This window comes from Schistocerca piceifrons, chromosome 5 (assembly GCF_021461385.2).
Source record: "Schistocerca piceifrons isolate TAMUIC-IGC-003096 chromosome 5, iqSchPice1.1, whole genome shotgun sequence".
NCBI lineage: Eukaryota > Metazoa > Arthropoda > Insecta > Orthoptera > Acrididae > Schistocerca > Schistocerca piceifrons.
In genome coordinates, this window is record NC_060142.1 from 333,690,534 (window position 1) to 333,717,988 (window position 27,455).

Sequence of the window (27,455 nt, forward strand, 5' to 3'; positions counted from 1 at the left end):
TGTATTTATCCTGAGTACGGCAATATTGTATCTCATTGGAACTTGAGTTGTGGGCAAACTCATGCTTAATACTCGTTTTGGGTACCCCTGGTCATCGCGACTGTGTGTGAACTCGAGGAAAGAATGCAACTATTGATTGAGGCTAGATGCTTCCTATAATTATTCTTTACATATGGTTGAACTTATTAATATATGATTGTGAACTTTATTCATTTTGTTGTGTCAAAACATTTTTGTTGATCTGTACCCAGTGTGGTTTGGATTCATGGGTCGGTCCCCACATCGTAAGTTTAGGTCATAATATTTTCTCATTATTTTGCCCTTTCATGAGTCAACTTATCCTTGCATACTCTGGTTGATATGGCTGACTAATTTTGTACTATGTTTTTATGCATGATTGATTATATTCTTCTAGCTTGTACCCATTGTCATGGGTTTTTTGAGTCGGCTCACTCGCCGTACATTTAGGCTCTACATTTTTTTCTTCTCTTTTGAAGACTTTGAAGGTGTAACTTTATAGACGTAAACTTGCAATCTGTAATTCTAGTAATTTACATTGTCTCTGCACTTATTTCTATAGTTTAGTCTTGTAATGTTGTAGTTTTGACTCTGACTTGTTTGTCTTGTGACGGAATGTTCCACAGATCTGAAAATCTGAATGCCATGTCCTGATATATGTATAAATTATGACTTGTATAGTAGTTATTTTTCTAATTTTTTCTGAAATATGATATGTATCAGATACTTCTACACATCTGTATTCTATATTTTGGCATCATCTTGTACACCGTTTGGCAAACTTTATAGTAGGCCACAAAATAGTGTAAACACAATGTCTCCAAATTTTTTGAGGGAGATATTGTAAAGGGACACCCTCCTCTAGCATTATTTTTCCTCAACAGAAGTAGTCGATACCACAACTAATTTTCTAATTTTGAACAGGTCATATTGCCGCAGCTGTTTTCCTAAAAAAAAATTACGTATGATTTTGTATACAATGTGTTATACTACAAGCTAAAATCTATAAAAAGAAATTATTTTATTTGTTACACATCCTTTGGAATATTGTTACAGTGTGTTACTGCTGAGTGAAGTACTAGTGAGCATGCCTCTGATGTGATCGAATGTGATTTTGTATTTTGGAAGAACAATGTAATTTTGGCTTTGTTAATGTAAAAATTCAAAAGACAGTGTGATACAATAAATTATCATGAAAACTAAAATACAGAACAGCTATTCTTCAAAGTTATTATGTTAGTTGTAACCATGAGAACCTAAAATGTCAAAAATTTCAACTTCAAGAATCAGCCCCTAGACTTGAAGAACTGGAGCTAACTACAAAAAAAAGAAGATAAGTAAAAAGTTTATTGTAAATCTTACTCATCTTGTATTTCTGAAAAAAAGATACTTTACCATTGACAACAGTAGCGACATCAACAAATGGTGGGAGGGTGGAAATAACAACTTAATTTTTGGTCCTTTTTTCCAGTAATAAGTGGCTTCAATTTGCGTCCTTCAGTTGAGGCTGATGCCCAGTAGCAAGCACTTCAGTCAATGAGGCTGAAGTTTGTGTGGACATGCACTTCCAGTATAGTCCACTTTCATCTACATCTACACGCACACACACCACAAGCCACCATACAGTTCATGTTAGAGCGTACCTTGTAACACAGCCAGTCATTCCCTTTCCTGTTCCCCTTGCGAATGGAACAAGGGAAAACAACTGTCTACATGCACCTGCACAAGCCCAGATTTCTACTGTTTTGTCTTTGCAGTCCTTAAGAAAATGTGCACTGGTTGCAGTAGGTTCATTTTGCAGTCTGTCGCAAATACCTATTCTCTAAACTTTCTCAGTAGGGTTTGGCAAAAAGAACATTGTCTTCTCTATAGGGATTTCCATTTGAGTTCATGGAGCATTCCATAATGCTCACATGTTGAGTAAACCTACGGGTCACAAATCCAGCAGCACACCTCTGAATTGCTTCAATGTCTTACTTTTATCTGACCTGGTAGGGATCTCAAGTACTCAAGCAGGCACAAGAACTGGTCACATCAGTGTTCTGTATGAACACAGATGAGCTACTCTTTCCTAGACTTCTCACAATAACTAAAGTCAATCATTCGTCATCCATATAATGAACCTTACATGATCATCCCTTTCATGTTTCTTTACAGTGTTAAGCCAAAATATTTAATCACCACGGCTGTATCAAGCAATCCACCATTAATACTGTATTCCAACATTAGAGGATTGTTGTTTCTACTCGTCTGCATCAGTGGTGGATACATATGGGGGGCACGTGTGCGCGCACCGCCTCCGCCAGTTAGTCCGCACACTATTCATTCATTTCTTTCGTCGGTTGACTCAACTGAATCGAGTTATTGAGTAGTTGTACTTTCTTATGTAGCACGCGTGTCCACATCATCGTATTTGATTATGTAATTAGCCAGTTTGCCAGGAAGAATAGACGCGTAGAAGTCATCATTTAAGGAAGAGAACCACAACTGTAACTTTTTTATTTCATAAGATGGCATTGTCTTGTATATGTGTTTAATCAGTTAAAAAAAATTTTTTTTTAAACTTTGCATGTGACTTGATTAATTTTTATTACAGTAAAAGTAAAGGTAGCTCAAGATATCTTGAGCACCCCCTCCTTGAGGTTTTTCTGTATCCGCCACTTGTCTGCACTTACATTTTTCCACATTTAGTTCAAGCAGCCGTTCATCACACCAAACAGAAATTCTGTCCAAGCCATCCTTTATTCTCCTACATTCACTCAAGGATGATATGTTTTACACACTACAGAATAATCAGCAAAAAGTTCCAAACTGCTGTTCACCATTCAGGGAGAAAATTATTCTGTTCAATGCAACTGAAGAATTCATCATCAAAAGTAGCATTAGCTACATCTTTGTCCACATTAATTTTCTGGACGTGAATGGTAATTTCTTGACTCCTGCAGCAATATTAGAACAAGTCAGCAACCAAGATGAAGTGTTGAATTTTCCATCAATCTTCAGAATTTCACACAACTCTCCTGCCAATAACATCAAACCTGATACAGGAACTCCTTCCCTCTTCTGCTGGAATCACAGGTGCACTACTTCACTTACTTTCAATTTGAAGGTATTTACACTTTGAAAGTCAGGCTTGGTTGTCATTTTTGAACACAAAATTTAACAGTTTTTCTTGTTGTTTCTTTAGCGTTTCTCGCTGTTTCTGTACCTATCCTATAATCATGAGGACGTTTTACCACAGATTCTCTCTTTGCTAACTTATCAATAATGCCAATTACTTATTGATCAGTAGAACCACAATAGAGCATTTACTTGTGATCTTCCCTGTGCATGTAAACATTGATCTACATCTATACTCTGCAAACCACTGTGAGGTGCATGGCAATACCAGTTATTAGGGTTTCTTCCTTTTCTATTCATGTATATAGTGGGGGAAGAATGATTGTTTGAATGCCTCTGTGTGCGTGCAGTAATTACTCTAATCTTCACAATTCCTATGTGAACGATATGTACGGGGTTGTAGGATATTCCTACAGTAATCATCTAAAGCTGGTTCTTGAAACTTTGTTAAAAGACATTCTCGGGATAATTTACATTTATCTTCAAGAGCCTTCCAGTTCATTCCTTCAGTATCTATGTAACATCCTCCCACATATTAAACAAACTTGTGACCGTTCGTGCTGCCCTTCTCTGTATACGTTCAATATCCTGTGTTAGTCCTATCTGGTACAGATCCCACACACTTGAGCAATATTCTAGAACTGGTCATACGACTGATTTGTAAGCAAGCTCCTTTATAGATTGACTGCATTTCCCCAGTATTCTACCAACAAACAAAAGTCTGCCACCTACTTTACCCATGACTGAACCTATGTGATAATTCCATTTCATACCCCTATAAAGTGTTACATCCTGATATTTATACGAGTTGACCGATTCTAACAGTGACTCACTGATATCATAGTCAAAGGATACTACGATTTTTCATTTTGTGAAATGCAATATTTTACATCTCTGAACATTTAAAGCAAGTTGCCAATTTTGCACTACTTTGAAATCTTATCAAGATCTGACTGAATATTTATGCAGCTTCTTTCAGATAGTTCTTCATTACAGAAACCTGCATCATCTGCCAAAAGCCAGATTTTATTATTAACATTGTTTGCAAGGCCATCAATATGAGCAGCAAGGTTCCCAACATATTTCCCTGGGGCATACCAAAATTCACTTCTACATCTGGTTATGATTCTCCATCCGAGATAACATGTTGCATCCTCCCTACCAAGAAGTCCTCAATAATCATCATCATCATCATCATCATCATCATCTTGGACATTTCCAGCCACTGGCTGGGTCTGTCGGGAACACAAGCCTCTCCATCGTGTTCTGTCTTTCCACCATTCCCCCCTCTTCCACCTTCGTCCAGTTCTCTCCTCTTCTCGTCACACATTCCTTCACTCCCTTCACCCATCTATCTCTTGGTCTTCCTCTGGGCCTCTTCATATCTCTTGGTCTTCCTCTGGGCCTCTTCCCCTCCAGTTGCAGATCAAACATCCTCTTTGGAATTCTTCCCTCATCCATTCTCTTCATGTGTCCATACCACTGCAGTCTTGATTTTTCTACCCTGTCCTGTACTGGTTCCTCCTTTAGTCTTTCCCCTCACGTACACATTTCGCAATCTGTCTCATCTTGTTACACTCAACCTGCTCCTCTGGAACTTCATTTCACTAGCCTGTATTCTACTTTTGTCGATTTTGTGCATTACCCATGTCTCACTTCCGTATGCCAATATGGGGACAAAGTAGGTTCGGTATATAATTCCCTTGGATTTCTGTGACACCTCCTTGCTCCAAATAAGCCCCCTAATGCATTTGTAGAACTGCCCTGCTTTTCTGCACCTTTCATTTATTTCCATTGCGTTTCCCCCCTTACTTTCAATCATGCTTCCAAGGTACTTGAAGTTCTCTACCACTTGTAGTTTTTCCCCTCCACAAGTTATATCCACATTTGGCCTATTCTTCTTCCTTGTTGTGACAATTATTTCACTTTTCTTTGCAGAGAAATGCATTCCATATTGTGCTGCCGTTGCCTCCCATACATCTAACTGCTCTTGCACCTCCTTCTCGCAATTTCCCCATACCATCAGGTCATCGGCAAAAAGCACTGCTTTCATTTTATGATCTCCAATTGCATCTGATACTTGCTGTAGGATTTCATCCATAATAATAATAAACAATAAAGGCAAAAGTGCACTTCCCTGTCGCAGCCCATTTTCCAGCTTGAACCATGCAGTACGTTCCCTCCCCACTTTCACACAACTCTCACTTCCCTCATACATTTTTCTGACTTTTCGTATTATCTCTTCATCTATCCCTTTTGCGTTCAGCACATCCCAGAGCTTGTCCCTATAGATACTGTCATACGCCTTCTCAATATCTAAAAAGGCCATGATTAAGTCCTTCCCGTACTCATAGTGCCTTTCCTGCAGTTGCCTTACCGCAAATATGAGGTCCGTTGTTGATCTTCCCGGTCTGAAACCATACTGCTCCTCTTGCAGTATACTTTCAATACTGCTTCTTATTCTCTTCTCCAGGATCTTTTCATAGATGTTTCCACAGTGGCATAGCAAGGTGATTCCTCTGTAGTTCTCACATCTCCTTTTATCCCCTTTCTTGAAGATCGGGACTATAATTCCTTTCTTCCAATCCTCAGGAATTCTGTTCTCCTTCCACACCACCCTCAGCACTCTGTATAGCCACTGGGTTCCTACTTCTCCTGCTGCTCGTATCATATCCACTGTTACTTCGTCCCAACCTGGTGCCTTGCCCCCTTTCATCCTCTTTATGGCTTCTTCCACTTCATTCCAAGTTAGATCATCAATTTCCCCACTATTATAATCGTCTGCTGCCTTAGGCTCTCCATCGCTGTTAGTTACCCGTTTGGCGGCATTCAACAGATCTTCAAAGTACTTCTTCCAAATCTTTTTGAGCTCATGCATTTCCTCCACAACTCTTCCATTATTATCCATGATCCTCAGGCACTCGCTTCTGTCATTCCTCTTATTTCTTACCATGGTGTAAAGTACTTTTTTGTTCCCTTCACTGTCCTCTTCTAACATTCTTGTCCATTTTTCCATCCACTTCTTCTTCTCCGCCCTTACTATGGTCTGTGCCGCTTTCTTGCTTTCCTCCGTTCATCCCCTTTCAGCATCCATGTCTTCAACATTTTCTCCTGTATATCTGTTGCCCTCCTATCTTTTTTCTCTCTCAGGGTGGCTACCAACAGCCGATGGTCACTGTCTAAGGCCGCAGATGGAATGACCTCAACATCTGTGAGGCTGCTCATCATCTGCCTACCCACTAGTACATAGTCTACTACTGAAGTTTGGGACCAGTCTCCACTGTACCAAGTTATTTTGTGGCTACTTCTCTTCTTGTACCAGGAATTTGCGATCGCCAGCCCATTCCTCTTGCAGAATTCCAGCAACAATTTTCCTTCTCTATTTCGGTTCCCCCAGCCCTCTGGTCCCATTATCCCCTCGAATCCTTTCCTGTCTGTGCCAACATGTGCATTGAGGTCCCCTATTATAATCAGATTACCTCCATTTAGCTGCTTTTGCGTGTCATCTTCAAATTCCTCCTTCTCCTTTTTTGTACACCCCACCTGTGGGGCATATGCTTGGATGATTTCAATACTTTTTCCTTTCACTCGTACTCTGGCTTTTATCATTCGATCATTGATACCTTCCACCTCCTCCTGCAGACCCTCTCTGACCACTATTGCCACTCCATTTCTTCCCCTCTCATTCCCTATCCAGTACAGTTTACATCCTTTACTTAGTGGTTTTTCAGCAACTCCTCTCCACCTAGTCTCAGCAAGTCCCAAGATGTCCAATTTCCTCCTTTCCATCATTTCTACAATTTCTTCGAACTTCCCAGTTAGAGTCCTTACGTTTAAGGTGCCCAGTCGTAAACCATCTCGTAATCCTTTTCCATTGCTTGGTCGGTTTCCTTTAAATCCGTTCCGTGATCCGAGGCATGTTCCCTTTTTGAAAGCAGTTGATTTATCCACTACTGGCTTGCTAGGCCTATCGCAGCTTCACCAGAGCCCCGTTAGCCGTCACGTTTCAGGGTTCCCATAGGGCCTTCCCAGCTACCGTAGCGGTCCTGGGGCACACGAAGTCCCCGCTGTACATCGCCCCTATAGGCAGTCCCCTACTTTGTGCCGTTGCCCAAGAAGTCCTCAATCCAGTCACAAATTTCACTTGATATACCATATGATCATACTTTTGACAATAAGCATAGGTGTAGTACTGAGCCAAACACTTTTTGGAGATCAAGAAATACAGCATCTACCTGACTGCCTTGACCCAAAACTTTCAGATGTCATGTGAGAAAAGTGCGTTGAGTTTCAAGTGATCGATGTATGCGAAATCCAGGCTGGTTGGCATTGAGGAGGTCGTTCTGTTTAAGATACCTCATTATCTTTGAGCTCAGAATATGTTCGAAGACTCTACAACAAAATGACATCAACAATATTGGATGATAGTTTTGTGGATCACTTCTACTGCACTTGTAGACAGGTGTGATCTGTGCCTTTTTTCAAGAACTAGGTGTGGTTTTTTGTTTGAGGTATCTATGACAGATTATAGTTAGAAGAGGGGCTAACTCAACTGCAAATTCATTATAGAATCTGACAGGAATGATTCCATTCGATCCTGGAGCTTTATTCAATTTTAATTACTTCAGCTGTTTTTCAATACCTCTGACTCTAATACTTATTTCATTCATCTTTTCAGTGGTATGAGGATTAAATTGGGGCAATTCTCCTAGGTTTTCCTTTATAAAAGAACATTTGTGAATGGAATTAAGCATTTCAGCTTTTGCTTTCCTACCCTCATTCACTATGGACGGGACACTAACTTTGGTGCCACTAACATCCTTTACATACAACCAGAATTTCCTTGGGTTCCGTGAAAGATCACTTGACAATATTCTGCTTCAGCAGTCACTGAATACATCACACATTGCTCTCTTGACAGCCAAATGCAATTCAGTCAGCATTTCTCTATCTACTGGGCTATGTTTTGTTTTATACCTATTATGCAGTAATCACTGTTTCTTCAGAAGCTTCTTTACAATAACTGTATACCATGGAGATTCCCTCCCATTATGAACTGTTGTACCCAGTGCATCGTCAACTATTCATTTAAACTCATGCCAGAGTTCCTCTACATGCTTCTCCCTGCCCTGAAAGTTTCAAGCTCTTCATTGAGATATGATTATCGATTTTTTATATAGTTTACTGAACATATTTACCTTTCTGCTAGTTTTAGTTGTCCACTGTACTTTGGTAATCATTGTTGCCACAACCACATCATGGTCACTGACACCAGTTTCGATGTGGATATTATCACAGAGGTGAGGTCTATTTGTTGCCATTAGATCCAATACATATGTTTAGCAACACCAAGGAATGTACTCATGGTCAATATCCATTTTTAAAAACTGTTATTGAGATGTGTCAGTACAATCAACAATGGATCCTCTTGGTGATTTTCAACAATATATTTCATTTCTCATTTTGTCAACACAGAGTAAGAAATCTGAAAGGAACCAGCCCAGAAGAAAATCATTTTATTCTGCTGTCAGCTTTAAGTGAGTTGAAAATTATTCACCTACACCCCCTGTGGAAAGGGCTAAGTGAACATACAGATAGGAAATCAGCTATGGACATGTCACAAGGATAGAATCTTGGCATTTATCTCTGTTCATTACCTACATAAACAATTTAGGAGACAATCTGAGCAGCCATCTTAGGTTGTTTGCAGATGATTCTATCATTTATTGCCTAGTGAAGTCTATCTCTCTCTCTCTCTCTCTCTCTCTCTCTCTCTCTCTCTCTCTCTCTCTTCCAACAAGTGTGAAACTATAAATGCTTATGTTTATGGTACTACCATGAGAAACACTTTCCTTTTCAAATCTGGAGAGTCTGCAATTCAGGGAAAATGTATGACAGTTTCTTCCTGAATGTTCCACTGATGGAGCTGTTCGAGGTTTATATAGCCCCAATTGATATCACAGGCCCTCATAATGTCAAAATACACCAATGCTGAGTTGCTTGCACATGAAAGTCCACTGTATAGCCACCTCCAGCCAGGTGTGACTGCAATCCATTGAGTACTTACTGATCAGAATACATTTAACTAACTTAACAGTGTCTATGAAGAAAGCTTTCAAAATGGAATCTTAACACGGCTAAGGGGATGCTGTACAGCAAACTGACTGTATTTGAACACTGCAACAACATCCAGGAGGGGATGGATAACATTATAAATGCGGTTCACTTCATCATTTATCACTTCCACTACCATCAGCCACATACATAAACATCCTTTTCCCTGGTGGAGTTTGAGAGCCACTCAGCCACCAGGGACAGGCTCACTACTCTGCCATGATTAAAATGCCTCCTATATGCAGAGAACCTTCCAGTGTTTTGGGTCGTGTGGACAAAGGTGCAATGAACCAATGACCAGGGTTACAAAAGGTAACAAGTATTCCCAAACTATTTCACTAACTCAACACAAATGTAGAAAGCTGTTTGAAAGATTTCAGATAAAAAGATTGCACACTTATAGCAACTGTACTGGAAGACAGATATCACAAACTACTATCCAGAAGCAATGAGATTTCGGTACAGCATACAGCCAACACTACCCCCGCTGTCTGACTAGACTCAACATCATGCCACCATTATGTGACTGTGGAGAGGGATGGACCAATTTTAAGCCCTATTACTGTTTGTTTCCCAATAGGGAAATTGATTTAACACTTATGAGATTTGTGTTCCATGCCCAGTCAGGACTACATCAAGTACTCGTATGGCATGCTCATTCAGCTTGCCGATGAAACAAAAGACATTGCTCTACAATTTTGTAGTATAATATGGCAAACAGGACAATTTCCTAACTCTTTAGAGGAGACAATTATACTCCTCCTCCTCAAACCTGTAAGGATCAAATGTGCCCCAGTAATTACAGAAGTGTTGCCTTAATGAGCTATGTGGAAAAAAAAACCTCAGAATGAACAGTCAACCACTGCCTAGTCTGGATACAAGACACCAGGTAGCTACTTAACTCCTCACAATACGAAAATGCAGGAGCTATTGCTCTACGATCAACAACCTGATCCTTCTGGTCATCTACACAACAGGCTTTCCTACTGAAGCTTGAAGGCACAATACATTCACACAGCATAAGCAATGGGGCTTGGTTGGCTGCCTATACTCATATGTTCCTTCCAATCCCAATGGCTTGCAGATACCGTGTCAACAAACTTTTGTCTGAAAGATTGTAAAAGCAGAATGGTGTACTTCTAGAACTGCAACACTCCTCATCACTGCTATAAATAGCACAACATCCATGATAAGACATTTAGTACAATGTTCCTTATTTATGCACAGTTTTGCAGCTTCTCTGACCCTCTTCTGACTCCGAAAAAATAACACAGCAGTTGCAACTATTTTCAGGTGGAAAAAATGGGCTGCAGAGAGTTTTCTACAACCATCTGACCACAAATAACATATTATCAAGAACACAGTTTGGATGTCTGAAGGGTTCTGATATCGAGAAGGCTATTTACACCTACAGTGAAAATGTACTTAATTCATCAAATAACAAATTATAAGCAGCAGGTATTTTCTGTGATTTGTCAAAGGCATTTGATTGTGTGAACCACAACATCCTTTTAAATAAATTAGAATTCTATGGTGTCACAGGCGGTGCTGCAAAATAGTTCAAGTCATACCTCGCTAACATGAAAAAAAGGGTGTCAGTGCAAGGGACTAGTGAATTAAGTCATCAGTCATCATCAGTCATCATCAGAATGGGAAGAAATTACATGTGGTGTTCCACAAGGATCCATCTTACGGCCATTGCTTTTTCTTGTGTACATTAATGATCTCTCATCAGTTACACTGCCAAAGCAGGGTTCATTTTGTTTGCAGAAGACACAAGTATTGCAATAAATAGTATGTCAAGTGTAGTTCTAGAAAGATTTGCTAATGATATTTTCATGGATTTTAATAAATGGTTTAAAGCCAACTCACTGACATTAAACTTCGAAAAGACTCACTGTATGCAATTCAGAACCTGTAAGAGGTTTCCACCCAGCATATGCATAAAGTATGAAGAAGAGCAGATAGAAGAGGTTGACAGTCTTAAATTCCTGGGATTACAACTTGATAATAAATTCAGTTGGGAGGAGCACACCACAGAACTGCAGAAACGCCTTAAATCTGTATTTGCAATTCGAGTGTTAGCAGACATAGGCGACATAAAAATGAAAAAGCTTGCATACTTTGCCTACTCTCATTCCATAATGTCATATGGTATAATATTTTGGGTAACTCTTCAAGTCAAACAAAAGTTTTCAGAGTCCAAAAGTGTGTAATACGTATTATTTGTGGAGTAAATTCACAGATGTCCTGTAGAAACCTCTTCAAAGAACTGGTCATACTAACTACTGCCTCTCAGTATATTTACACCTTAATGAAATTTGTCCTAAATAATACATCTCTTTTTCCAACAAACAGCTCAGTTCATACATACAATACCAAGAACAGAAATGATCTGCACAAGGACTTAAAAGCACTTACTTTAGTTCCAAAAGGAGTCCACTACTCAGGAACACCCATCTTCAATCGTTTTCCAGCAAACATAAAAAATTTAGTAACAAATAAAGATCAGTTTAAAAGAGCCTGAAAGACTTACTAGTGGCCAACTCATTCTACTCCATTGATGATTTTTTTAATAGAAACAAATGATGTATTGTATATACTCATACTATTAGTATTGTTATTCCAGCTAAAAAAATTACATGTTCCACATCCACAAGAATCTCCTCAGCATGGATCTATGGAATGAAAAACTAATCCCATCCAGGGGGAAGAGAGAGAGAGAGAGAGAGAGAGAGAGAGAGAGAGAGGGAAGAAGAGAGACAGAGAGGGGGGAGGGGGAGGGGAGAGGGGGGGGGGAGAGGGAAGGGGGGGGGAGAGAGAGGGGGGGGGGACAAGAGAGAGAGATAGTTCAAATGAGGGACACCACTCTAAATATTAAGGATTTAGTGAAGTTTCACAGACTGCAGGTGATTACAAATCATCATCATTACAGCACCTAATAAACCTGAAGGTGGGGTCCTTGAAGGCATACAACATCTTAATATTCTTACCAACAGGTCCTGTGTGTTATACAAGGCACATTTGCTTCAGTTTTACAAACCTCTATTGAAATCCTGGCCAGACTACAGGTGTACAATGGATAGATTAGTGTCTCAGTGATCTGTACTGGGCCCACACTCAACATAAAAGAATTCCAATGACTTTAAAGGACAGTTCAGGAATTGTAATGTATGCAAAGGCCAGGCATATACTAATCAAAGGCCCAAACTCAGCCTAGCAGTCAAAGTTAAGATGATAGCTGCATAGACCTACAAGGGGTTCATAGCCAACAGTTTAAATCTTAACCTTACCAAGACTGAACTGTGCAATTCCAAACCATCTAAGTGACCTTTTGGCATCAGAAGCAGACATTATCAATCAGAAACTGAATGAAGCACAGAATGTAAAATTGCTTAGTGTCTGATGGATAACAAATTAAAATGAAGTCAACACTGGGATAAATTAGTCAAGAATTTCAGTTCAGCATGTTATGTCCATAGAAGCATCTTCCAATGTGTTAACCTAAAGGTAAGTGCGAATGCTTATTTTGCATATTTTTACTCTATATTTTCTTATGAGGCAGTGCATGTAAAGCAGAAGTGAGCAGTAAGACTACTGTGTAAAGTAGATAATCATACACCTATCAGAAGTTTCTTTAATGTTCCTGAAATTCTCACTGGTCTTCCAATACATTTACTTCTTAATCGTTTTTGTTGCTAACAATAAAAATCAGTTTTGACTAAAACAGTCATACATATTCATAGTAAAAAAATAAAAATATAAGAGATTCATGTAGACTTTACCTCCATGTATGGAGTTATGTTCTCTGGCAGTAAGGTATTCAAGCCTTTGTCTAATGTAAAGCAAGAAATTGAAAATCTTTGTCATTTCAAAAGAAAATTAAAAACATACCTCATTAGCTACTCATTCTACAAATTATTTGAATACCTAGATTCAGGGATTTAAAATTTCTGTTAGGTACATGAGAAGCTGCTGTGTTTGTTAAGTTGTGTGACAAGTAATTATGTGCTGCAAATTGGATTCAATATTTATAGACATTAATGTATTTTCCTTGAAAAATACCACTGCAATTTTCTAAATACACTGGTGTCCAAAATTAAAGCAATAGATGAAGATTTTGCAACATTGCATTTATTTTGCCACGAAACTGTAATAAACAGGAGACAGTAAAGTAAAAACAATATAAAGAACATAAAAAACTGCAACATGCGTAACGGTAGACAAAAACGTTCTTTTCCAGCTTAACATATTTGCGCACACATTCCGACAATATGTTAACGTGCTTGGTATGGGGTGTAACCACTTCTGACAGTGATACATGCCTGATAATGAAACGGCATGCTGCCGATGATGCCACCAACCACTTTCTTCAGCCACTATCCACCATCCCCAACGCTTTACCTCTTGGATCCCTACTTGTCACTATTGACTACACTTCCCTATACACCAACATTCCTCACATCTATGACCTAGCTGCTATTGAACACTACCTCTCCCAACATCCTTCAGGCTCCAAACGCACTAAAACAAACAATTACTTCTCCTCTGAAGGGGAGGCATACAAAAAAAAGTCTGTGGCACAGCCATGGGCATCCACATTGGACCCTCCTAAGCCAACTTGTTTAAGTGCTATCTAGAGGAAATCTTTGTAGTTTTTCAAAATCCAAAATCCCAGGTCTCGTTCAGGTTCTCCAATAATATCTTTATGATCTGCACTCACAGCCAGGACACCCTATTCTCATTCCTTCACAACCTCAACACTGCCTTTCCCATCCACTTAGTCCTCCTCAACCCAGTGTGCCACCTTCCTGGACAGTGGCCACCTCTACTCGGATGGCTCTACTCACACCTGCATTTTGACAGCTGCCATTCCTCCCACACATAATATCCCTCTCACACAGCCTGGCCACCTGTGGCCTGCATATCTGCAGTGATGAGGCTTGCTTAACCAGTATGCTGAAGGTCTCAAAAAGGCCTTCACAGACAAGAACTATCCCCCAGACCTCATCTGCAAGTAGATTTCACATGCTGTATCCCCACATAACCCCAATCCTCCCACTATCCCCCAAGAACCAGCTCAAAAGGAGTGCCTCTTTGTCACCCAGTACCAACCTGGACTTGGATAACTGAACCGCATCCTTCATCAAGGCTTTGATCATCTATCACCATGCCCTAAAATCAGGGACAACCTACTCAAGATCCTTCCCAACCATTCTAATGTGGTGTTCTGTTGACCACCCAATCTCCACAATGTGCTAGTCCACCCCTATGCCACTCTAAATCCCAAACTCTTGCCATAGGGATCATATCCTTATGGAAAAACCAGGTACAAGATCTGCCCAATCCATCTACCCAGCACTTCCTATTCCAGTCCTGTCACAGTCTTACCCTACCCCATGATAGGCCAGGCCACCTGTGAAAGCAGCTACATTATATAGCAGCTCTGCTGCAAACATTGCTCAGTTTTTTATATGGGTATGACTACCAACCAGCTGTCACATGAATGATTGGCCACCACCACCAAACTGTGGCCATGAGCACAGTGGACCACCCTGTAGCACAACATGCAGCTGAATGTAACATGCTCGACTACAATGGCTACTTCAAATCCCATGCCATCTGGATCCTCCCCTCCACTAACAGCTTTTCTGAACTGCGTAGATGGGAGTTAGCCTTACAACACATTCTCCACTCCTGAAATCATCCTGGTCTCAGTTTACGGTAACCTACAGTCCCCAAACTCTCCACCCAATTGTTTTAACTGTTTCTGCCCACTCTACCCTATCACCTCCTCCCAATTCATGTCCTCTCATCATTACTGTGTACTGCTCTCTGTCACTGCACTGACTGGTATCTTTCTCGTTCCCCACTCCTCTCCTTTCCACTTCCTTTCTCCCCACAACCCCCACAGCCTCCCGATGCTGCAGCTGGTAACCTTTCCCTGCCACCTCCAGCCCATGCATGCTCTGCCAGGCAATGTTGATTTCTCTTCTGCTGTCTGTACCTTGCTATCCCTCTCCCTTCTCTGATCCACTCCAGATTGATGCACCTATTCAACACATTTCAGTGGCATTTTGGTCAGAGCAGCTGCAGACAGTGGTCACGCATGCATGCACACACCTTTTTTTTTGTCGTCTTCTTCTGAAGAAGGCTACGGTCTAAAGCTCAGTGCTTTGTCCTACCTGTTTGCAACTGAATGTGTCATCTTTACAGTGAGTAGCAATCTATCCTTTTCATTATACTGTTGATATTCCAACCTGGATTTTCCACTGTTTCATACAATAACTGGCTTATATATGAAGTACATGTGACATTCTAATAGATAAAAGTCAACTTCATACCAATACCGCTTAACAGCAACAGACAGTTTGCAGTACTACATTACACTGATATTATTAACAAAGAATAGTTTTTAACTTTTCAGTATTATTTATAGTCTGTGCAGGTCATTGTGTCAAGAGGGCTTCCATCTTCTTGCAGTTGATGGCTAGCACAAAACACTGTTATCAGCTGCCAAGCTTATCTCACCGCATACGCAAACACATTGTCACATCATCTATGCAGTCCACATAAAATACAATTAAATTTTCAGTAGAACCAAAAACCAGACCAACCTGCAAATTTCTTACTTTTTAGTCATTCAATGACTAGACTTGGCCCGACACCCATTTTCTCAGCCCGTAACTTGTCATCAAATGTATAAAATATAAAAAGTAGCAACCTGGACTGGTTTTTCATTCTACTGATCAGCAGAAGTTGTTGATCCAAACTACTCCAGCTAGCCAGAAGTTCGTAATTCAATTTTCATTATTAATACAACATAGAATCTCTTAAGTAAAGACAGTACATATTGTGTTGATTAAATTATTCTTTACCCTTAATTTGTCATCCAGGTGGAAAAGATCATGGCTTCTAGACCAATTACACCATGTTCAGAAAAAACAAAACACCTTAAACAACCAAAGATAAGATGTTCATATTCACAGGATGTGTACATCAGTATGTTCTGCAGTCACCTGGGTTCAGCTTGTGCCCTGTTGCCTCGTAGGCACAGGATCTGCCAAAGGTCCGGATAACTTGTTCCATGCATGATGGCATCGATGCGAATGATGTCCTGTAGTATAGCCATCCATGGTACATTCACCTGGTTCCAAAGTTCATCTGTGGAGATCAGTATTGGGTCACAGTGCTGCACCCATCGTTTTGCCACATCCCACACACTTTCAATTGGCGACACATCTGGTGTGACCTGATGGACCAGGGCAAAAGGCTGACATCCTGTGACACCAAGAAGGCATATGTTCATGTAGCAACATGTAGTTGTGCATCGTCATGCTGAAAAATGGCATCTGGGGTGTTATGCAGAGTGGGAATGGCTACAGGTTGCAAGATGTCATTCATGTACGTCACACTGGTCAGAGTGCCCTGGACACGCACCAAGTGCGATTTGTGGGCATACCCAACAGCACCCCACACCATAAGGCCTTGAGTTGGCACTGTATGTCCTGTGCAAATGCAGTCACTATGGTGCTGCTCCTTCTGTCTGCTGTGAACCAAAAAACAGCCATCATTTTCAAACAAACAGAATGCTATCATTTTCAAACAAACAGAATCTGGATTTGTCCGTAAGCACTATCTCATGCAATTCCTGTGCCCAGTGACGTTGTTCCATACACCATTGCCATCTAGCATGTTTCTCCACATTTGTCAAAGATAGGCAGAGAAGTTGATGACACACACCTAACCTATGCCATGACAAATGGCGACGGACTGTCACCCCTGATAGCGTACAATGTGTAACACTGTTGCACCAGGGCCAAGGAGGACACAGATGAGGTGTTGATCTTCTCAGCGGGAGGTCTGGGTGGTGTGACCAGACCCATTTTGACGTGTTCTAGAGCCTTCCATGAAGCATTTGGCACACACCCATTGCACTGCAGAAACACTTTGTCCCACACAAGCAGCAGTTTCCCAGATGGATGCATCACATTCTCTCATGCCAATAATGCGCCCTCTTTCAAACTCACTGATCTGATGGTATGGTCCATGTATATATCTGTGAGGCATTCTGATATGTCTACTCAAGTCACACTGATCAGTTACCTTCAGTTTATAGTGACAACTAGAGCCGCAGGCACATTTTACCAGTTGGTGGTGTTGTGTCGTGATATCGATGTTAACCTTGAACCCGCGGGCTGACATGGTTCAATTGCTAATCATTTATGCCAAATATACTAATTACATGTCCTGTGAATATGATCATGCTATCTCTAGTCATTCCAGGCGTTCTGTTTTTTTTCTGAACACGATTGTATTTGTCACACCATAACACTGCTGAATCCATAACCCACATGGAGAAAGTGTAGCTGTATAGATCTTCATTGTTATAGTTGAAGTCCAAAATAATCATCTTAGTAACTGCCTGTAGTTGTGAAAGCAGGTATCCTGGTTGATGATGACAGCTGAGTGAAATCTTTCCTTACTATCCAAAGAAAGTCTCTCTAGTCAATAACAAAAAATAAATTGTGTCTTACATCAGTAACTGGGCAGCTCCCACCCCATAGAGGAATTCACCTAATGGTATCATATACCTTATGAAACTACGGATAGTGTACCAGAAATCATGTCATGCTGCCTTGTTGGTTTCATTAATTCACCAGTATTTGGCTCTTACTAGTACCAAAGCTGAGAAATTCTCTGCAGTTAGTAAACATTTCATAATCTACGGAGTTGCCTCATAACCCTGATTGTAGAGCCAAACTTCTCACTCCACCAGGGAATTAGGTCAGTAGTCTGGAGGACCACAATCATAATATTTTCCACCTAGTCAAAGACATAGTCAAAACACTGAAAAACAACCAGCTGGTTTACAGCGTCCAGTTAGCCTTTGTTAACATCCATATTGATTGTTTTGTTTCAGGTTCTGTTAAAATTGTCGGTGTATCCCTCAAACAGTAGTCACTAGAGTGCAAACTGTAGGCCATATCCTGTTGAGCAGTGTCAGTGAGGGTGGGAGACTATCCTGAGAGATTGGTGCCCAAGAATGACCCTGTAGCAGAGATGAAGTATGTGCTCTGCCTTCCATTCAGATGGCATAATTCTGCTTCTAAAAGGTTCTCAATACCTTGATATTTTGAGCAGGTGAGAGGGAGAGATCCATAGCATGTCACACAACTAAAATTTCCAAAAATGAGTAATTGGGGAAACAGTATAAACGACTAAGGCGATTATTTGGCCTCAGTAATAGGCTTTGAGGCTTTACAGTTAGATGAACTGGATCCAGCATCATTTACATCTTCTGTGTCAACTTTTCCACTGTCACTGCAAAGAAGTTCTAAGATATGCGGCTATAAAGCCCAGTATTTCCTCTGTGCTTCAGCATTTTGCACATATTTCAAGCCTTTCATTTCTTTGTCATCCTGTTGTTCTCAATAAATTTAGAACACTCAGCTCCATGCAGGATGTTTATCATTGCAACTCACACAAGCGTCTGGGAATTAGTACGACATTACCATCTCATGGGGAGACTAACAATTTACACATTAGCAAACGTTCTTGGGTCTTAGATGTCAGCACAATACAACAAAAATGCTGACAGTTGAGGCATATAGAGTTAATACTTTAAAGGAGATGAACCCTGAAGTAATTAACACTGGGAAGATTGGTGTGCTTCTTCTGTGGTTCCCTTGTTACCTTTCTTAAAATATTCACAATGTCAGTAGGGCTAACTGCTTTCCAATCTCGTTTTTATTTTATTATTTCCATGGCTACAGTATCTTGAAGATCACAATGCTTCTGCTCTAATTCAGAACACTATGTTAGTTGGTCACCATCAGATAGTGACAAACGTATTCTGCTCTTAAATGCAGTAGGCATAGCAGTTTCTATGAGGAATATTTCAGTTGACAGCCTTTCATGGGTTAAACTGTTCCTTTAATTACATGTACAACATACTGTCTATGAAATAGCCATCCTTCTCAGTTGTTCTTTCTTCATGCTTTACAGTTAAAAACATACCCTCACTAATTATGTGTGCTATGTTACAACTATTCTGCAGCATCTCAAGGAAGACTGACCATCCGAAGTCTTTTGGATTGGGTGTTTGGGCTAATGTTAAACCTAAGTCTGGACCAAAGTAAAGTTTGCAACACTAAATGGCAGCTGCAATAGTGCCTCTTGTGGATTGTATAGAATCTAATGTCATAAAACAATGATCCACATTGTAGCCCAAAGTCTAAGTTAATTTCAAATGTTAGTTTGGTTGTGAGCTAGTGATGGCAATGAAAGTGAATAGAAGAAAATTGGCTTTGGTGACAGGTGAACCTGTGGAGTTGCCCGAGACCTATGAAGGGAAGTCACCGTTATCATGGGTCAGTCACATTAAACATGGTTACAGGCCTGGCAGCTAGTTCACCTCGGGTTTTCCTTCGCTAATTGTTATTACCCAACTTTGTCCCTACGAACTGAACTACAAGCACCGCTGCTGTTTCCCAGACTGAATCTGGATTGCTTAGAATGGTGCCCATGTTATCTGCACTCCATAAGACTCAATTGAAACTGTGCTTAATATTATAATATTCCAATATACATGCTCAACAAAGCAGTTGTGCTAGGACTTACAGTAATTTTTAAATCAGGAACTTTCATTATTTGAATGGACAATTTAATCTTTTGTTACAGGATGCTAATTTTCTGTTGAATAAATATTTGTTGGCCATAAAGAGAGGGTTATAGCATTGGTGATGAGATGGTCCGAGTTTTGATTAGCCAAGCACTAATAGGAATAAGAATTTTTTTCATGCATGCATAGGCAGCAACAACTAAACTAGAATCAGGAGTTGGTCATTTACATTAATTAGTTCTATGCTGCAGCAGTCACCCATCCCAGCATTTTAGCCATTTAACAAGAAGCAAGAAGACTGGGCCCTATATCTAAAACTCCTTGCACTGCACTTTCAGGCAAGTGATTATTAAATGGGATATTATATGTCCAAATTGTCAACAGGACTCTGTGTGTGTGTGTGTGTGTGTGTGTGTGTGTGTGTGTGTGTGTGTGACAGAGAGAGAGAGAGAGAGAGAGAGAGAGAGAGAGAGAGAGATCATATGCGAAAAATTAAATATGTGATGTAGCAATTCATTTAGTGCTGGATAAGGATGTCCACAAGCAAGCCTTAAGACATTCTGAACCCTCCCCGGCTGAAGTGTTACAAACTGTATGTGTATTTGAAATATCACAAGCTACACAATAAACTTTTTCAGTACTTTTGACTTTTCACATGTGACCACAGCCATAGTCATCGTCATACAGCGCAGTGGGTTTCTGTAACGAAGTCCAAAGTGGTCTCAGTCATGAATCAAGTCCATGTATTTCAATATGGGTGCTCCTTCGTTCAGCCAAGTGCAACTGAAGTTGTGGGCAAATTATTACCATGAGGTGCCACTTTTAGGTTGTGTGCAACAGACACTCACATGTAAGCAGGTCTCTCGAACGTTGTTCTTTTTCGTTGTGGTGCACCTGACGGTGAAGAACATTTTTGACCACGATGCATTTTCAATCTTTGGATTTTTAATGCATAATGAAGTGCCCTCCGTCAGCTCATCAGTATCCTGTGAAGCCACTGATACGTTCTGTACACAATTTGCATGTTGCTTGAAACAGGTTTGGTGTAAGCAATAGGCTTTCAGGTCCACAATGTCTTAATGATGACATGGAGTCCATTATTTTGCGAAGTTCGTCCAATTTCAGTGGCCATTAAATATGAGACTGATCTAGATGGATTTGAAACAGAACAGGTATTGTCCACCATTTCCTACAGTAAGTGGGCTTTGTCATGGTAGTGGTTAGGAAGCCTAGCAGCTCTTGTTGTTGTGTGGAGACATAAGGCAAACCATTAGTTGTGCAAGCAGATACTGCTTCTCATCCCTTGCATTGTCCAAATGAGCTTTTTTATAACCTTTCAGGAAGAAAACTATTTTCTAAAATCTATCTTGTGAAGGCTATTTTCAATTATTTCTTTAAAAAATCTTGCCTTCTGGCACCTCAGTGCCCCTGCCATATTCGAGATGTTTCTTACAATGGCTATTGCAGGGACTTGATATTGTGAGAATTAGCTCAATGATATTCTGGTCACTGGGTGCATGATGGAAAAACGTTTGGACAATCTACATCTCGTTTTTGCAGCCTCTGCACAGAAAGATATCAAGTGTAATTTTTGCAACTACACCTTCTTGCAAGCAGTGGTGAAGAAGGCTTTAGCATACCAAAGAATATGTAGAGGCCATTTAGAACATGCCTGTGCCTAAATCCATAAAGACATTCAAGTATTTCCAGAAAAAGCACATTACTATGTATGCTATGTTTATTTTGCAGGTAGCCTCCAGAGACCACCACCTAAATTGTCTCCACTGAAAGTGTATCCCCTTTCAATGGTCAGAAGAATGCTATTTGGCTTTTTAGAAATTAAAATCGGCCCTCTGGTTGACATCTTATCATAATTTATCATCCCCACTTGCCACTGATGTTAGTATCAGAATCATCCAACATGGCATTGGGGCTGTTGACTCTGATAAGTTAACAGATAGTACAGAGAAGACAACCACATTTATGTCAAAAACATTTACTTCAGTCCAAGAACATAATTCACAAATCAAACAGGAAACACTGGCCATCATGTTTAGTGTTCATAAATTTTGCATTTTTTCGTATGGCCACAAATTTCTTCTTATTACTGACCACAAACCACTCTGATCAATTTTTGAACACTAAACTGCCAGAGCATATAGCAAATTACATTCATCTATGGGCATTCTCTTTGACACATGTCCAATATTCTATTCACTACCACACTTCTGCTCGACATTCTAATGTGGATACAGTCTCTCATCTTCCAGTAGATCAGGCACTTGTATGTGATGGAATAGTTACCTGCACTCCACGAGCTGGTATACCATTTAAAATAGTACTTCTTTTTGACAACCATGTTGTTTCCACCACCATAGGACATATTTGGAACTATGCTTAACATTATAATGAAGTAGCCGTGTTTGGACTTAAATGAATTTCAATCAGGTACTTTTATTGTTTGTTTTTGTGGACCAGCATACAATTTAATTTGTTGTTACACACTGCTAATTTGTTGGCCATAAAGTGAGGGTTACAACACTAAATGCAGAAGTCTACTAAACAATGTGTCAATAGGTTCATTTGAGCAGTTGCCAGCGGGCTCATACGCATGCACAGAGCTGAATTCGTGTATGAGCAGTGCCTTCTCCTGCTTCTGGCTACTCGAAATGTGGCTGTTTGCTGTAAGAGCAGTAGCAGCAAGTAGTCAGAGGTTATCCTGAAAAATTTTTCTGGCACATCCAAGCTGCCAGATCACGCACACACAGAGCAAGCTGAGTTATAGTGGGGGGTCATTCTCCACATGACCAATGTGTATGTTTCATGATATTGCTGGTGTCTCTTTGTTTACAGCTCATGTCAAATGAAAACAAAACAGATTTCTGTGTCCGGGAGCCATGAAGTGAATTAATATACATTCTCATAATCATGAAAGATTAAAATAATTTAGTTTCAATTTTCTGATTTTATATTATTTCCACATTATTAGCAATCAACCATTAATATCTTAATGAAGCTATTGCTGTCAGTTTTGTGGATAAATTTGCTTATATTAATTTTTTTTCCGCTGAGGAAGTTAGTTTAATTGAAACGAAGTGGTTCGTTCCGCACTATTGGTGCTAACCGGTTTGAAGCTGATTAAGCAGGCAAATTTGGTCAGTAGTTTTGAACAAAATATTTTGTTTCAAATATGTTAACAGCTGTAGCAGAATTTTACAAATCTGTCTTCCGTGAAACTGTTTTTCGATCACAAGACACTTGTCGAGTACTTCCTCTAGGCCTGAAGTTATATCTTAATCTGTGTTGTTTACATGATGAATTTATGCAATGCCATTCTATGGTAAATTGTAGACTGGCAGCATACCGTGTTTTATCATTTTAACTCCCCACATGGCTTTATATTTATTCCTAGAGTAGAATATAAACTGTTAGTTGTACAGTTTCTTTGCCTTGCAGACAACCTTGTTAATTTTTTTACACATTTTGAAATGTGTCATGAAATCTATTGTCCTTTATTCTGGTGTAAGCTACACAAGGAACCTCTTCCCCCCCCCCCCCCCCCCCCCCCCCCCCCCCAAGAAATCTGTATTCCTTCTTACTATCTTTTTGCAGTGCCGTGTAGATGTAAACCTGATTGGAAATGATATATAACAATATTGCAGAGTATGAATAATAAAAATAAAAAAATCTCTCAAAGTCACCACATAGCAAAATGTTATGGTACTTCGAGCTGTAGAGCATAGTTTTGAAATGAATAACATGCCAAGAACCACTTCCTTATTTGCATTCCTTACCTGGGTAGAACTGATAAAACAATTGCTCCAGGTACAACTCCCTAGGTCCTCTCAACAACATGCCACAGGGCTGCACACAGTCATGTGATGCCCCACCACACACGAAATTCTATGCAGAAATGCGACAAAAAGCATGTGAGCAGAGCAAGCACCAAGCACGAGCTGTTTACATCATCGTAGCTGCGCATGCGCGATACGGCCTATTGTCTGGTGCTCTGGCAACTGCTCAAATGAACCTAATGAGATTAGATTTAACAGAACCAGCATACATCAAAAAGAAGTATTTCAATTGAACACGCTAATACTGGCACTCATCAAATGGAAATGACCCAGATCATAGAATGTGATAAACTTATTACTTGTGAAACGCAGTGAAGGATGAGCACAATGGAAACACTTATGGAACTGATAATACAATGCTTAAATTGAACACAAATGTAAAGCAGCATAATTCTGTGTTATTGTGCAGATTCCAAGTGTTTTATGAGATATAAACTCTATCAGTTATTAATACCTCGCATAGACTTTCATCTATAAATTTAAATGGAGCATTCTTGTCTGAATGTACAACATTTAGCTAAACATACCTAAATAAACTACACATTTGTCTTAGCAATGATTTTAACACACTACAATGGGAATGAAAAACTTGACACACAATGCAATGATAAACTGTCATGTTACCCCAAGAGGTACAATTTATTCCCTCAATGAACATCACAATACTGGATGTAGTTTAAAGAGGACTGACTGGAACACTCCATGTTCTGTAAAGTTAACACTGCTTGGCCTCAGCAAAGGTGGGAGGTTTGATGATTTTTTTTTTTTTTTTTTGTACCACAGAGCTGCAGCTACATCAACAATGCTTCAAATATATGAAATTTCAGCTGGTGCAATTTCTGTGCTCTCACTAACAAACACTGTTCAGACAGCAGTTTGCAGTTATCATAGGTATGGTGACACCATATTAACTGTGGAAGTTGATGGTCACTAGTATTCTTCTCTTCACATTTTTATGTCTTCACAGTATCATGTTTTCAAAAACTATATTTTTCTTTTATCAAACATTTACACATTTTATGAGACATAGGCCTACTAAATTAGTGATCTAAAACAACATGATACACTGGTAATTCCTGTAGGTTGGACAAAGTAACTTTGAACAGTTGCATTATTATTAAATGTGTTCTTTTGTGAAACAGCAATTACTTCATCACTATTTCAATACTTCATATAATGGTTGAATTTTGCCACAATACAGGACACTTACAGATGAAGAACTTCCAAGAAATCACTCGACTGACTGAAAAGCAAACTTGGTCCAGTGAGACAATTACTGACAACCAGCCCTCATCACTCTCAAGAAGTCACCATTTAGTTAATTTATACCTCTGTTTCTAGAATATTTCACAAGAGTTTGAACTGTCATCTCTGCAAAATAGTTGTGGTTAAAGGATTATGATCATGACAAAGTCAACTGTGTAGCATTCCAACAGACAACTGACCAATGAAAAAGGTCTCACAATGAGTTTTACAATGAAGCCCACTGCCACACTGGTTCACATAATTAGTGATGCAGTACACTTCCATGCATCAGGACTCATGAACAAATAAAATGTTCATTGCTGATTGCATTCAAATATTCACTTCCATGCATGTACCCTTTCCACAGCCAACATATCACAGTGGTATGCCTGACTGCGATACCGGGCCCATTTTTGAGGATAGGACAGCCGTCAGTTTCATTTTATTCATCGTAAACGTTTGTGTACAAAGCCAGCAAGTGCTCAATAATGATTCAAACAATGAACAATTACTGCACTTGCCACTTCTCTTCATATGCAACACAATGCCTTTAGAAATTTTTTCTCTAACCTGGACAGACTGTAGAAATAGCCTAAACAAGATAGATATGCAGTACTGGTGTACAAACAGTTAAACTTATCAAACACAATCAAAAACATACGTTTCAATAAGGAATCCATCAGATACTAACAACAGTATATTCTCAAGTCCAAATAAAAGCCCAACTGCTTCACAGTTGTACATATACATTTGTGTTAATTGTAATTATTGGCCTGTGGTTTACACCACTTTGAGCTGTAAGTCTACTAGATGATAAACTATGTTGAGAATAGTAGCAGCAGAGTAAACTTTAACCTACTGAACGGCAACATACAGTGGTAAACAAAAAATGTCTATTGCAAATTCATATTTTGCTGGGTGCCATAGACACCTACACAGTTCTGCCTTAAATGAATTAATCCAAGTAAAGTTCCCATTCTCATAACTCCACACAGATTTACAAAACTTTCGTATACTGTATGAAATTCAAGCTTTACAGATAAAGTGCCTCAAAGAACCAGTAAAACAATGTAATGATTCTGTTATTAACGCAAATAATTTCATCATTTTATAGGTAATCCATGAACAAACTGCGGGTCAGCTGAACCCACCGATACCCGATGACGACTTCGTCCCACGACGTAAAGTGGTGGCGTGTGACGCCATACAAGAGTAAATATGAAGAGAACACAACTCCACCAAATAGCCGGTTTCTGTTGTTATGAATGTCTTTATCACTGAAGGCGTTATTTTGAAATACGTAATGGGCCAAGGCATGAAGCACATTCATGCGATACTGAAAGTGGTGCCTCACTGTCCAGTCAAACAAAATTAATAGCAAGCATATTAGTGGGGTTAAATGCTCTTTCGAGTACAATAAACATTTGTGTGTTTAACGCTGTCAGGCATCCTGACGCCTAATAACACGTAAACATCGAAACGACTAATTGTCAACATATACTCACTTTCTCCATAGCCCTTTTGATGTACGTCTCCGGCAAATTCGAATACTGTTTGGTTAAATCTCCAACTTTACTCAACAGCAACGACGTGAACCTCATTTTCTATGCAGCTTCTGTTCTGTCAATAAAATCTAACCAAATTTAAATCACACTCTGCCTCAACTGTAAACAACTAAAATGAGTACAGTACAGCTGGCGTTGGGCTGCAATCGATATATTAAATATGGCGCTAACGTAAACATTAAATAACGCTACAGTTCAATATGTTACGACAACCTTTATCTGTCATTCACATTCGTTAACTTCGCCAGTTCACAATTATTCTATCATATTTCAACTCAATCTACACCCTAGGCTAGGCCACAATTCAGGGTGTCACAACAACCTATCAACCTATTTAAGCCGAGAGCCAGTTGTACGGTGTACCGTAGTCATTTTGGCGGCTGATTTAATCACATTTTCACAATATTTACAGTGCAAAAATGACGGATTTTGCGAGAGGTCACTTCTGCATAATGTGAAATAGAAAAGCCATTCAAGTGACGCCACTGAAGTTGCATACGTTGCAAGAGAAAATAGCAACACGGAAGGACCAGTATTTCGATACTACTAAACAACTACACCAGCTTACAGAACAATTTGTTGTGCTACAGAGGCAAGTATCATGTAACTGCAAAACAAGAACAACTTATCTGGACAAGAAACAAGTAACATCAGAGCTGCCAGAAACAGCCAACAGGGGAAATTTGTTGGTATCACCAGCGGTTTGGCAACAGAATAACGAGGTGCACAAAACAATGTGTGCACCCAATTGGTTACTGCAGCTGCCAGTATTCGTGGCAGGCTGTGGAAATCAACAGGAGTGCCTTCAAATGAAAGGTGAGCACGCCAAGGAAACTGGCATGGTGAATAACTTGTCAAGTTTACTTATTCCATCACAAGAGTTATATGTTAAAGATATGAGGCCAGTAAGCTACT

The 27,455-nt window shown here is 39.7% G+C and overlaps 1 protein-coding gene across 1 annotated transcript in view; it reads right to left on the bottom strand.

The window, feature by feature from the left end:
* The window catches only part of LOC124799237 (probable 39S ribosomal protein L24, mitochondrial), a 54,929-nt gene extending 28,247 nt beyond the window's left edge, over window positions 1–26,682 (bottom strand). Inside the window, exon 1 of the mRNA XM_047262778.1 lies at window positions 26,481–26,682. Within this exon, the coding sequence (XP_047118734.1) occupies window positions 26,481–26,576 (96 nt within the window). The 5' untranslated portion in view covers window positions 26,577–26,682. The remainder of the gene's footprint in view (window positions 1–26,480) is intronic.
* Between the last annotated feature and the right edge of the window lie 773 nt (window positions 26,683–27,455).